General features: G+C 38.2%; 1 protein-coding gene across 8 annotated transcripts in view; it reads left to right on the plus strand.

Moving 5' to 3' along the window:
* The window catches only part of cep350 (centrosomal protein 350), a 90,625-nt gene that overhangs the window by 16,168 nt on the left and 59,410 nt on the right, over positions 1–15,047 (plus strand). For 4 of the 8 annotated variants that reach the window (XM_048251876.1, XM_048251878.1, XM_048251879.1 and 1 more), the window contains exons 3-8: positions 2,603–2,674; positions 4,175–4,319; positions 9,337–9,929; positions 10,021–10,125; positions 10,965–11,081; positions 11,160–11,279. In XM_048251876.1, the coding sequence (XP_048107833.1) occupies positions 2,603–2,674; positions 4,175–4,319; positions 9,337–9,929; positions 10,021–10,125; positions 10,965–11,081; positions 11,160–11,279 (1,152 nt within the window). The remainder of the gene's footprint in view (positions 1–2,602; positions 2,675–4,174; positions 4,320–9,336; positions 9,930–10,020; positions 10,126–10,964; positions 11,082–11,159; positions 11,280–15,047) is intronic. The other 4 variants (XM_048251880.1, XM_048251884.1, XM_048251882.1 and 1 more) reach the window with 2 other exon arrangements.

The raw sequence follows: 15,047 nt of genomic DNA on the forward strand, positions 1-15,047 counted from the left end.
GTTGGGGATGTACATCTTGATCGTTGAATCAAAATAACAAGAAGCAGATCCAGTCAGTGTCCTATAGGCCAAAGTGAGAGATTTAAATTTAATTCTGGCTACTATAGGGATCCAACGGAGAGTAACTAGGAGAGGGGTTACATGTGTCCTCTTAGGCTGATTGAAGACCAGCGTGCTGCGGTATTCTAATTGATACTTCAAACAAAATAAATAAAAACATTCAAAATTGATTTTGTATCAACCAATAATTATTCTGATATTAATGTTCTTCTAACTTCTACATCTGTGTGTAGGCTACTGTTAAATACCAAGGCAGTTAAATGCAGTGATATAGTCTATGTGATACACAAGACCACACAGTAAACCCACTTAAAAAGCATCACCATCTCAGTATACCCAAAAAAGGCAGTTAAATGCAGTGGTATAGTCTATGTGATACACAGGACTACACAGTAAACCCACTTAAAAAGCATCACCATCTCAGTATACCCATTTAAAATAGGCAAGGATTGCTCACAGTATACCCACCACTACAGCTAACTAGACTACACCACTGGTTAAATGGTGCATTGCAATTTACAATTTGTGTGAGTTCAGGGGCATACAGAAAGTTGAAGTTTGGGTGGCATCAATAAAGAAAATAGAAACGAAGTGATGTGTACAGCCTCAAGTATGAATGATGTCAAGTTAACAGAAGGTTCAGAGCAGCGGCAGACCGATCTTGGTGCCACGCAAGTTATTGAAAGTCATGTGTTTAAGTAGTGGTGCTGTGCCATGTCCCATGTATAAGGGGCTTCAGGTTGATCCAGTGACAGTGGGTGGTGTCAGGGAGATGAATGTCTGGGAACTTGGAGAAAGGGAGAGGACATGCCACCTCAGACCACCCCAGCCAAACCACTTCACGTAGGCATTTCCCTTGCAGACTAATGGAGACCTCCTTGCCGCCACCTCCAGTACATTCAGCCATCACCCATACCTTATCTGCAAAAAGTTTACAATATTACAAAGCATATAATGAGGCACTCAACAACACTAGTAATACCAATTAATTAAATATATGTGTGCAATAAATGTCACTGCCTACCTAATGTTAACTACACGTTTAAACATGCGATTTTAATATTAAATTCTATATTTAAATATGTGAATGTTATCAACTTGCGTCAGCTTGAAAAATAACGTTATCAGTATGACTGATCATGGACGTTAGATGACAAATTGAGGTGTTACTTTCACCAATATCCCTGGAAATTCGTGACTGGTTCTTGGCGTAGTGTTTAATGCAGGCGTTTCATTTATCGATCATTCACTTATGCGGTCTACAACTACCGACCTACCGTCACAGGTGTAGCTCTAACGGAGGTGTCTTTGTCGCTAACGTTGCAATGTTGGCAAATGTTGGCAAACTGGCTAGTAGTTACATTAATATGACAAGTTGATGAGGTCCATGCTTCATATAATGTTAACTTACGTTGCTTTATCACATCATAAACTGTACTGACTGTGTAATCTCCATGTACAGTCAATGGTTACTCCATGTTGAGATGGCATACATTCAGATTGAGATATTGGAAAACAGCAAAAACTAATAAAACCGACTAAACATGCATCGACTCTTACGGGAGCTGTTTGCTAATCTTCACCTCAAAGCCTACCGTTTACAGTAACGTTAATGTAGCTGCTAACGTTAGCATGTAATTCGCTGTCCGTATTTCTGTTGCTAGCTGATTAGTATTCACCATACTAATTTCTCACCGTCTGTAATCAACATAATAAGCTCTCTTAGACGTATTTAAGAACAACAATAGACAAAAAACTTTTCAGTTGATAGACAAAACTTACCAGACAAGAACAAACCGAAGACTGTTGTTTGTGCTGTTTAGCTAACTCAAAGCTGCTAAATTCATCCAGCCAGCTAGCCTTCGGCGCCAAGTCGACCTCATTATCGACCTGTGTTGTGGAAAGGAGAAGGGGGCGGGTTTCACTCGACAAAGGCGTGTTTAACTTTCGCTGAATGGGCGTGCCTGACGTGACTCCTCTTCACTGCGCGTACTTCAACTTCTGCTCGCGCCAGCGCACTTCAAATTTGTTGCAAATTTTCCAAGATGGCGTCGCCTCGGCGGCTTCAATTCCATAGAACACTGCTGAATGCAATCACACTGTCCAGTTCTATATATACAGTCTATGCACAAGGATGACGGGGAACCATTGATTTTTGTTTTGATCCGTCGCCCCCCGCCGGACTGGACTCCCCCGAAAGGAGGCTAGGGCGGTGTGAAAAATGGGCCTTGCAACCCACGTCCACACAGGATGGTGGCGACAAGGACACACTGAGGTTGGGCGGTGATGGGGTGAAGACACAGCAAACAGCAAACGTGGATTGTGGTGAAAAGTGCAGATTTATTTACAGTGCTATAAAAAACGTGTTCCGGCACAATGCCAACAAAAAATACTTTTCCAACAAATCAACCAACCGGTTTCTCAATTCAAGCTCGATTCAAGCACAATTCGCACATTCACCAATACTCTGTATCCAACCTCTCAGCAAGCTGATACTCTCCAGACTCCCACTCAAAACAACACTTTCCCCTGTCCCACACAGGGAATAAAATAGCCATTGGCCTGGGCTCGTGTTCCTTGGGGAAACAAAGTGATGCAGGACCAGGAAGTGAAAGTAAGAGCTATCAGTGTATTGTTAATGTGTGTGTGCACAATGTATGGACTAACGGAATGCAATGGGTTATGGAGCAGAATCGGCCAGGTACCACGTCGTTAAGCTATGATGTTTGCAGAGGTTGGGTGAGTAACAGAAAGATGTGTAAATAACGATCGCGCATGAATGAATTGCGTCGCGGTTGCCAGCACCGCGTGTAATTACAAACATTTGAAACTAAGTGCGTGCTTGTGTGTAAGCGTGTCTGATCGTGTAGGAGAAGGTAGTCAGTTTAAATGTCGCGGGGAATGTCAGGCGAGTTGGGAAAAAGGAGGGGCTACCTTTTCACAGGCGGACACAATTTTCTGTGAATATCTTGACAACTGTAGGGCCTAGGAGAACCACATTTTTTTGGATGTTGGCTCAAGGAGCCATCTCAACTCATTCTCATTTTACGTTATAGCGCCATACAGTTAAAAATGAAAAAAGCAAAACTGAGGCTCTGTTATCCTAGGTATCTTTGGCTGACCTGTTCAGCACTGCATGATATTTGACCTGTAGGATCACTATGACACCCTCTAAATGCATGCTGAGTTTCGTACAATTCCGTTCATGGGGGGCCATACAATAAATGAATTTATGTGACACAAATTGGCCTGCAGATGGTGTTGAGCGAAGGGTTTGCCGGATGAAGTTGAAATGTACACACACACACTCACATACATGCACACACATAAACACACCCACATGCACACAAACATGCACACACATATACACACCCACATACACACATACGCACACACATAAAGACATACACACATGCCACACACAGGCATACACACACACACAGGCATACGCACAAGCACACAGGTCAGGTGCTGGGTGTGGCTCAGGGACTCTCTAGTGCTCCCTTACTCAATTGATGTTGTGGTTAACATATAGTTTCAGCTATTCTCAGCAAATGTGGTAGGTATGCGTATCTTAAGATGAACAACTTTCGTTTGTACACTTCCTTAGCCACGCCCACAGGAAGGGAGGTATTTGGCACACACATCAATTGTCACAATGTATTCATAGGGATAAAGGCTTGGTCCTGAGTGTGGCCAGGGAACTCTATAGTGCCCCCTTATAGGCGAGTTTCCACTGAGTTTCCCTAGGTAAAGGGTACATGTACAGGACTTCCTCACTATTCAGCCCTTTCAGCCCTTGTGTTCCCATTGTTTACAGGACAGTCAGGCCTTCATTGACAGATTGCTTTTCAAATGTCTTCAGTTGACCCTGGCTGTGTACCGTTGTGCAACTTTTGAAAATGTATCAAGTTATCTACAATAACAATAGCATAAGCATCAGCGTAGCGCTCTAAAATCTTTGCCCCTCGAACCAAAAAAGAATTTGGATACCCCTTCCTTTCACGTGAACGTACAAAATAAGGGGAATGGGTAAGACAGAGAAATGGGATTGGGCCTGTGTTCCTGGAAATTCCTGTCCACTCATGTCCAGTTATTTTCCTTCTCTTTCCAGGTTTGGTTCAGTGTGGCTTGTCCAGAACAGAGAGGGCTGAATGTTCAGGTAACATTTCATCTAGTCCCCTGAAGAACAGCTCTTTGGACAACAGTCTTAAAAAGACTGGTCATGTGGATAGCAAGGAGCAGCTGTCCCCCTACAGGTCAGAGCAAGTCATCATTGTTATTAGTTGTAGGTGTAAATCCTTACACACCTGGCATGGTTATAAGTTGATACAATTAAAAGAAAAGGATCAGAAGCACACATTGAAAGAAGCACACATTGGCTTTTGCTGCTGTAGCCTCTCCCCCTCTCACACAGCACAGTGCAACACTGAAGCAGTGCACACAGTTAGTCAATCGACTGCTGTTTAGAGCAGGTTGAGATGTTGCTGGGATGATTTATCATGTCTGACCTCAGCAATATAAAGATTGCCTCTTGATGTGGTTTGTATCTTTTTAAACTACAGAAATAAAGTTTCCAAAAAAAATGATATTAGGATGTTTTAATCAGTGACAAAATGCTTTGTGCATTCTCTGTTTTCCCAGTTCTTACCTCGCCGCTATCAACTTTTCTACTTTGGTTCCACGGCTTGTTAAAAATGATCTGACTTCCTTAACGTTGTGGTAATTCATAATGTCACACAGCATTTTTATTTTGTTAGAAGTCACAAATGGCGTGGAAGCACCTCCTTGCAATACGATGTCAATGTTTTCACTGAAATGGTGACCATCTCTTTCTTTGATACATTGACACCGAAACACCAGGTCTATTGGGAAAGTTTGTTCTGGGTAGAATTTTCTTTGTATGGATGAACGGCACGCACAATGAGCTATTGGTGATAACATTAACGTGATCCAGTGTGGTCAGTGTACCCCTCATTATAGTGGATGGAATCCACTATCTTGAAATCTTCTTCTTCTTCTTCTTCTTCTTCTTCTTAGAGTGCATGAAAATGCACTCTACTGTTATCCGATTTTTTCTTATTATTATTATTCCGCTGACACTTTTTGTGCGTTTAATACAGCTTCAACCGTTTAACTTCATTCAAACTTCATTCAAACTGCGTTGCGTAGGTCTTACTTGTGAATTCAGCTATGTATTTTTCAACTTTGAAACTTTTATACTTTTTAAACTATTAATTAAAAACTACTAAAATTTCCCCATTGACTTAACATTAGATTATGACATCACAATAGAGCAACTAGAGAATGTAATTCCAGGGAATTACGAGTGCATGAAAATGAAGCTAGGACAGACATAGCATAGCTTAATAAAAAGTTGATAGTTTAGACGTAGACAGTTTAAAAGTTGAATGTAGATAGTTTAACAGTTGTTAATAGACAGATAGTTTAATAGACAGATAGTTTAATGAATGTTGAAAGTTTAAAAGTTATATGTAGATAGTTTAAAGGTTGTTGACATACTGATAGTTTAATGCGTGTTGGTAGACAAATAGTTTAAAGGCTGTATATAGATAGATAGTTGACGATAACTGACAGTTGGAATGGCTCTAATGTTTGCTAGCAGTTATGCTAACAAAGCTAATTATTTTGACCAAGTTACTTGGTTAACTTAGCTCATGTTTTGTAGCAGTTTTGAAAAAAATGCTAACATGCTACTATGCTAACCATGTGACTTAGCTAACTTGTAACTTGTGACTCAGCTTTAGCTAACTTGGCTAAAGCTGAGTCACATGGTTAGCATAGTTAGCATGTTAACATTGTTAGCATTTTTAGTAAAACTGCTACAAATGATTAGCTAAGTTAGCTAAGTAATATGATTAGCATAGTTGGCATGTTAGCATTGTTAGCATTTTAGCATAACTGCTAAGTTAGCTAAGTAATATGGTTAGCATAGTTAGCATGTTAGCATGCTAGTTAGCATAACTGTTAAAAATGATTAGCTAAGTTAGCTAAGTAACATGGTTAGCATAGTTAGCATAACTGCTAAAAATGATTAGCTAGGTTAGCTAAGTAACATTGTTAACATAGTTAACATTTTAGCATTGTTAGCATGCGATTTGCACCTGTATCAACTTCCAGCTGCAAATCTAGGCCCCATCAAAGAATCAGTTCAACTGATTGCACCTGTATCAACTGCTTTCTGCTGAACTAGGCCAACTCTCTCTGTGTCTCTCCATTCTACAAGGATATAAGGCACATTTCAACCAACTTTCTATCCATTCATCCTCTTCAAACCATTCACTCATCCACCCATTAAACTATCCATCAACATCCATTAAACAATCTGCCTATCAACATCCATTCAACTTTTTCTGTCTATCAGCATCCATTACACTATCTACATTTTTAAAACTATATACTCTGTCTCGGGCTTTAAGCATCTTTTGATATGGCTCTATTAAGACTGCGTTAAGAAATTAGAATCTAAGGCCGGGTGGCCAGGCTATGTAAACCTCATCTACCTTTCAAACTTCATTCAAACTTCATTCAAACTTCATTCAAACTTCATTCAAACTTCATTCAAACTTCATTCAAACTTCATTCAAACTTCATTCAAACTTCATTCAAACTTCATTCAAACTTCATTCAAACTTCATTCAAACTTCATTCAAACTTCATTCAAACTTCATTCAAACTTCATTCAAACTTCATTCAAACTTCATTCAAACTTCATTCAAACTTCATTCAAACTTCATTCAAACTTCATTCAAACTTCATTCAAACTTCATTCAAACTTCATTCAAACTTCATTCAAACTTCATTCAAACTTCATTCAAACTTCATTCAAACTTCATTCAAACTTCATTCAAACTTCATTCAAACTTCATTCAAACTTCATTCAAACTTCATTCAAACTTCATTCAAACTTCATTCAAACTTCATTCAAACTTCATTCAAACTTCATTCAAACTTCATTCAAACTTCATTCAAACTTCATTCAAACTTCATTCAAACTTCATTCAAACTTCATTCAAACTTCATTCAAACTTCATTCAAACTTCATTCAAACTTCATTCAAACTTCATTCAAACTTCATTCAAACTTCATTCAAACTTCATTCAAACTTCATTCAAACTTCATTCAAACTTCATTCAAACTTCATTCAAACTTCATTCAAACTTCATTCAAACTTCATTCAAACTTCATTCAAACTTCATTCAAACTTCATTCAAACTTCATTCAAACTTCATTCAAACTTCATTCAAACTTCATTCAAACTTCATTCAAACTTCATTCAAACTTCATTCAAACTTCATTCAAACTTCATTCAAACTTCATTCAAACTTCATTCAAACTTCATTCAAACTTCATTCAAACTTCATTCAAACTTCATTCAAACTTCATTCAAACTTCATTCAAACTTCATTCAAACTTCATTCAAACTTCATTCAAACTTCATTCAAACTTCATTCAAACTTCATTCAAACTTCATTCAAACTTCATTCAAACTTCATTCAAACTTCCTGTCTATCAACATCCATTACACTATCTACATTTTTAAAACTATATACTCTGTCTCAGGCTTTAAGCATACGATATGGCTCTATTAAGACTGCCGTTAAGAAATTAGAATCCTAGGCCAGGTGGCCAGGCTATATTAAACCTCATCTACCTAGTTCAGTCATTCCAACTATTAAACCCTCATCTACCTAGCAAATAATTTAACCTTTTACACTATCCACCTATTTAACTGTTCAGTCATTCCAACTATATTAAACCTCATCTACCTAGTTCAGTCATTCCAACTATATTAAATCTCATCTACCTAGCAGATAATTTAACCATTTAAACTATCCACCTATTTAACTGTCCAGTCATTCCAACTATATTAAACCTCGTCTACCTAGCAAATAATTTAACCTTTTAAACTATCCACCTATCTGTTCAGTCATTCCAACTAATATTAAACCTCATCTACCTAGTTCAGTCATTCCAACTATATTAAACCTCATCTACCTAGTTCAGTCATTTCAACTGTATTAAACCTCATCATGTTGGTTGCCAATTAGCACATCATCTGTTTTAACAATATATTTCACACCATATGTTTTGCATTTTCATGCACTGGTAATTCCCTGGAATTGCGTTTTCTAGTTATTATAACCTTTTCTTTTTACCTTTTCAAGAATTAATGCGACTCTAACCGCTTAACGTACAGACATGTTGAAATAACCGTTGTGATGGTCTGGAGTGGGGCAAGATTTTTTCAGATTTTTAAAAAAGTTTATACTTTTTGAGAAATATGGGATTAAAAATGTTAAAAAGCTAATTTTTCCCCCTTAGACTTCAAAGGCTGTGATGTCATAATGGCCTAAAGGCAGCAAGGCGCTTTGTTAAGCTCCCAGAGTAGTTCCCGGCTAATTAGAACACTGACACAGGTGTCACCTGTGAAATCAACTGTCTCAGCTTCTAATGCATACAATCTGGTGCTCCCTAAAACTACACATCCTGTTTAAGTGTTTACCGCGTGTCAAAATAAAAGTCACAGCCATATCTCATGCTTTGTGCATTATATCTCCAGAACGGTTTGACGCGTGTGCTTCAAATTTGGTACAAGTGTTTGTATGGACTCAAAGATGAAGTGAGTTAATGTTGGAGGTCAAAGGTCAAGTCAATGAACACTCTGAGTGTGATATCTCAAGAATGCCTTGACATACATGCCTGAAATGTGGTATGAGTATTTGTATGGATTCAAAGATGAAGTGAATTGATGTTGGAGATCAACGGTCAAATGTCAAGGTGAAAAACACCTTGAGTGTTATATCTCAAGAACGCCTTGACACACAAGGTCTTTTGGTACGAGGGTTTGTATGAACTCAAAGATTAAGTGATTTAATGGGTTTTTTTTTTTCAAGGAATTTCCCCACCAACGTTAAGCCAGCAGATTTCCATCCACTATTGTAATTCCTCTGGCATTACATTCTAGTTCTCATCTTGGTTTTCGGGTGAAGAAGGGGAAATAGCTAAATGTGCACGATAATTCAATAATTTTAAATAATTTCTATTGGTCTATGCATGAAAGTTGACACCATCTTGGGACCATGTGCAAAGGTATTCAGCCCAGAGGTTGCTGCTGATGAGCCAGTATCGGCCTGTGGACTGCCTATTGCCTACTTACATTAATGTTAATTTATTTTTAAACTGTAGACAGCAGCCTTTAGGCTTTTTTAGTGTGTCCATTAATGATGTATATATCTTGCTTGTTGAATACAGGGAATTGTCTCCACACTCTGGGTTACCATTGCAGCTTGAAGATCAGACACAAATTGTAGAGACCAATGCCACTCCTTTACTTTCTAAAGCTGGGCTAAGTCAAATGGTGTTCCAGCGTGACACTCGTTATGCACAGACTGTCAAGCCAGCTAGCACATTCTCTTCCATGGTTAGTGATACATCAGTCCACTACCTCAATGATCAGTCATCTATCAATGTAGCGGGAGATCCGGTACATCAATTGGCCACCAAAGGAACCGTGTCTTCATACAACCAAGACCAAGAAGAGCCCAGCGTGTTCAGCCAAGGTTTCCACCCGCAGATGGAGACATTTCAAAACTCCAGCCCGAGTTGTGCAAGCCAGAGACTGGAGAGCTTACGCCGACAACAGACAGATGATAAGCTGGAAAAGCTGAAGGAACGAATTCGCAGACAGCGTGAGCACCTTGACGAAGCTGCAGAGAAAAAGCAGTTACTTGGCAGCTTGGAGAAGCCTGTGGGCAGTGGTCAGCTATATTTGCAGTCCAGCAAAACTGTACCTTCTGCTCATGTCCGTAAAGTCATAACAGCTCCTCCTGCTCCTGTTTACAAAGGTACAGTATTAGAATATATACATTCTTTTGAAAAGTTGTAACCCAATTTACTCTGTATAGCTTAACTTGGTTGTGATTTTCCTAACGAAAGGATTCAACACCAGTGAGATTAAAAGTCACAGTCCTGACTGCCAAGAGGAGGACTTGACTAGGCTGAGACGAGAGATCTACAGAGACTTGACACGCCAGCTCACAGGTGATATCTGAAACATTAGGCTGGATGGATGCCCCACCCCCTTACAAGTTTTGTACTACCATTAGGCTTTGTATGGATCTGACTATTGTTGAAAGGTATAAAAGTCAGTATTAGGGCTGGGTGGTATATTGAGTTTTTAAAATATATTGATATATTATCAGGGGTGTGATTCTTCCGTTTTTAAATGGAATTCCGTTTATTTTTTACTTGAAAATGAGACCCACGCAATTCGTATAGATCCGATGAGTTTTTTTTGGGGGGGGGGTTTTCCCCCCTAGTTTTGGCTTTGCATCGGGTTCGCTGTCAGGATTTTCCGATAATGAATGATTATCAAAAGTTTTTAAAATAGTAGGCTTCTGGGAAGAATTCAAAACTACTCCTGCTTTTACATGCAAATTTAAAATAGAAACCACCAAGAATAACCAAGAATGTTTTAATGCAGATATAATTTGCAGGGATTGGACTGGTATCATCCTAGCCTACTGCATCATACAGGCATGATTTAAAACATCACAGGGTGAAAGTGAGAATTCATAAAGTCCTTTTGAGAAAATTTCAAAATCTAGAGATATATCGTATACCGTGAAATAGACTAAAAATATTGTGATATTTTTTTTAGCCATATCGCCCAGCCCTCGTTGCACAAAACATTGATTTAATTTTACTTCTTGGTTTCATGCATTTTGTATGTTTGATATTTTGAAAGCATTCTCACCTTTACATTATTGTTTCAAAGCTGCTTTAAACTGTTGCTCGGTAATATACTGTTGCCATTTGATGGTTTCAAATTATAACTAGTTGCTGTCTATTTAAACATTATTGCTTTGTTTTTGGAACAGGAGAAGGTACCAGACCAAAGGTACGGTTCAGGGAGCGTTCAAAGGGCAAGAAGCCAGTCAAACCTGTCCGAAAAGTTCATAGGTCAGGCTATGTTCCTGAATCTGACTCCAGGCCTGGTATGAACTTTTTCTGCTACTTTTTATATGTATGAGCAACTTTTATGTGTCCCATATATAATTATTATTTTCTATTAGCAACAATAAGTACATCCACATGGCGGGAAGGGCAGAAGCTTGTGAAGATGATGCTGGGTCCTTCTCTGCAGTCACAATGCAAGTCCAGTCCTGAGTCTGGGCATGGGGTGATCAGGACAGGTTTGCGATTTTCCTTAATTCCCTTAGCTGTTCTGAAACAATCTAGTATGAAGTCTGATGGCTTGATTCATAAACACATATTCTGGAAGCACATTTTCTGGAATTAGAAATGCTTAGATACAGTCATGCTTATAAAAATTTCAAAGCATGGATTCCCTACATATATGGGTGAAAGCAGACATGTGGACTCGAGTCACATGACTTGGACTCGAGTCAGACTCGACTTGGACTTGAATACTATTCACTCGAGACTTGACTCGGACTTTGCCTCTTGGACTTGTGATGACTTGACATGTCTCGTGTCAAAAACTGCATTTCCTGATCGTGGACCAGTCACCCCAGAGACGCTTTCATTTCCGCGACTAGAAAAAAAAAAAAAAAAAACAATGTTTGAGTTTTTGGACTAGTCATAGATTTATTTGAATGGAGCTGGTAAAAAAAAAGATCATTATGAGAACGTGTGGACAGTGGCACACAATGGGCTTAAAGTGACAGTGCACCATTTACAAATGAGTTAAACAGCATCAAATGTGTAGTATTTCTTAAGAAATGAATACTTTAAAACAAAATTACTGTGTCATTATTATCTTTTAAATAATATAAGGGAAGCCAAGGTCAACACTTTTATGAGTCGCCACTGGCAGACAGGCTAATAAATTGTTTGCAGGCAAATCTGTGGCCTAGCGCAGTGAAATGCCATCAGTCAAAGTACAGTATTACTCATCCTTACAGTGGGCGCCACAATTTGGAAAAACAATAAATATATTTGCAGCTGTGCTGAGTGTCATGTAGCTATCCGTTTTGTACAGTTTACTCAGGTACGCACATATGTACACAGGTATGCTCATGCATATATCGTAAAAGATTTCAAGACAAAAACATTGAACATATTTTAATCCAGTGGTTCTTAACTGGTGGGTCAGGACCCAAAAGTGGGTCGCGGAACCGTTTTGGGTGGGTCGCGGAGCTTGTGGTTAAAAAAAGAGAAGAAATCGCCCATTTCAAATAGACTTAAATTGAGACGAAATGGTGCAGAATCCACAGTGTGCGATGTTCACAATTGCTGGAACATGAGTGAAAATGCCTCATAATAAAGTACACCTGTCAAAGACAGACTTGACAGACCTGTCAAGTACTTTAAGGTGACATCAGGAGTTGGAGACTTCACAAATGTAATGCCAAACAGCATGTTCCAAACAAATAGGCCTACAGGCACTTCGCCTTTCTTAGTATGTAGCTCACCAAATCTGTTGTCTTGAACGCTATAAAATATATATGGGTCGTGACTTCATGAAAAATTGTGGGTCCCAAAGCCAGACCAGTTAAGAACCACTGTTTTAATCTGTATTTATACAAAAAATACTGTGGATTAGATGGAAGTGATTATGATCGATAGTCTAATAATGGTATTATTAAGTGAAGAGTACCTGATGACTTGAAAAAAATTGGGACTTGGACTTGGACTCGACTTGGCTTTAATGGGACTTGGACTCGACTTGCCCTTCTCTGTATTTACTTGGGACGGGACTTGACTTGGACTTGACTGCTAAGACTTGGGACTTACTTGTGACTTGCCTAACAGTGACTTGGTCCCACCTCTGGGTGAAAGTTATTGTGAACATTCAAAGATCTTGTTTCTTCACTGTTGATATTGACCTTGGCTTGTGATGTGATGTTAACAGTAAGCTGTTAACACTTCCAAGTCCCACGCCTGTCAGACACTTTTGAGGTTGTCTGCAAACAGTTGCCGTTCAAACATTCCTGTAGAAAACCTGTAGCCCTGCAGGTAGACCTGCTTTAAAAAATAGGATGATAGGGAAACATAAATCCAACTATAAGCATTCAGTAATGCATACTGAATATTATATTATAATATAATAAATGTGCAGTGAGCAGAATTTAAGCATGGCTGCATGTGACATTTTTACAGATCAAAATGACATCGCCTAATAGTTATTTAGCCTATCGAATAATTTGATAGAGAAGACAAACCATTTTGTGGAATGATGCATCATGATATGAAATTTGCAATGATGTGAAAACAATCTCTGGTAGCCTATAAGTGACATCATATTCTGAATTTATGGTTTCCATGGTTTTTAAGGTTTCCATTACAGCACAGCTGTCCTTGTAACCATGAATGAATTTCATTCATTTGATAAGATAACATTGGCTTCATGAATTTCATCACGATAACATTGGCTGTATCTATTGTCTCCTCACACTGCAAAAACTGCTTATCTAACAAAATCTAACCAAGTGTTATTAATCTTATATCAAGATAAAAAAAACTAGTTGGTATTGTTTTCAGTATAAAGAGACTTACCTAGCGCTTGTTTGTGAAATCATTTGACTTAGTTTAAAAGAAATTTGACTTATTTTAAGACATCTCATCTTGAAAACAAGCAAATTTGTCTGCCAGTGTGTTAAGCAAATTTGTCCTAAAACAAGCAAATTTTGTCTGCCAGTCGTTGAGCAAATTTGTCTTGATAAGACTCCTTAAAATAAGTTAAAGTCTTCTTAAATTAAGTCAAAATTATCTTTTGAGAGGGCGCTAGGTAAGTCTTTTCATACTAAAAACAATACCAAATAGATTTTTTAATCTTAATATAAGATCAATAACACTTGGTTAGAATTCATTTTTTGCAGTGCATGTATGCTTTTTAAAACTACATCAATGTAAAGTTAATCGCTGCAAAAAATGAAATCTAACCAAGTGTTATTAATCTTATAATAAGATCAAAAATCTATTTGGTATTGTTTTTAGTATGAAAAGACTTACCTAGTGCTCTCTCGAAAGATCATTTTGACTTAATTTAAGAAGACTTATTTTAAGGAGTCTTATCAAGACAAATTTACTCAACGCACTGGCAGACAAATTTACTTGTTTTTAGGACAAATTTGCTTCACGCACTGGCAGAAAAATATGCTTGTTTTCAGTATGAGATGTCTTAAAATAAGTCAAACTTTTCTTAAATTAAGTCAAATGATTTCACGAGAAACGAGAATTAAGACTAATAATCTTGGGTAGATTTTATTAGATAATCAGTTTTTTGCAGACTCGTTCTCGTTGGCGAGGGTCGACGCGCACCATAGCGCGCACAGGCAGGCACAGAGCTAGTGAACCTAGGTTTTAAATCTTAACAAATTATGCTTTTTACAACAAGCTTTTTGATGAAAAAATGGTGTTTAATTTCCATAATCTTTGTTTAGTGAACGCATAAAACCATCAGTTTGTAACCGAAATCAAGAATTACAATCTTTGAGTTTGTTTATCATTACCTAGCAACCAAGGCTTTTAAGTGTTAACAATTATTGCTCACATGTGCAAGAAGTGGCGTAGCACAGTGGTTAGAGGAGCGAGATTTGAAAGGATCTTTGGTTCAGGTCCAGCATCTAATATTAATATGAAATAAGAATACTTATACGGAATAAGTTAACGCTCCGAGTTGAGTGCTCCAAGTCTTTTTACCTTTAGAAAATGCTTTATTTGAGTGTTAACAGTTGATATTCCTGCGCAGATCAGCAACAGCAAGAAAACAGCCACTTCAATTTCCATGAATCATTTTCTTAACTTCTTAAATTCTGTTGTACGTTGTTAGCTATAATTATAGCCCATCTGTGACTAATATCTATGTAAAGTTACACACCATCAGAGCCACCGCTAAAAGCATAGCAAGTTGATTTGTTTGTGGGACAAGTGTGGGAGTAGTCAGGCAGAGCTTTAGAATCAGAAAGGTCCGTTAAACAAACACAGGTCAGGTTCCG

The sequence above is a fragment of the Alosa alosa genome, chromosome 9 (genome assembly GCF_017589495.1).
Source record: "Alosa alosa isolate M-15738 ecotype Scorff River chromosome 9, AALO_Geno_1.1, whole genome shotgun sequence".
Taxonomy (NCBI): domain Eukaryota; kingdom Metazoa; phylum Chordata; class Actinopteri; order Clupeiformes; family Clupeidae; genus Alosa; species Alosa alosa.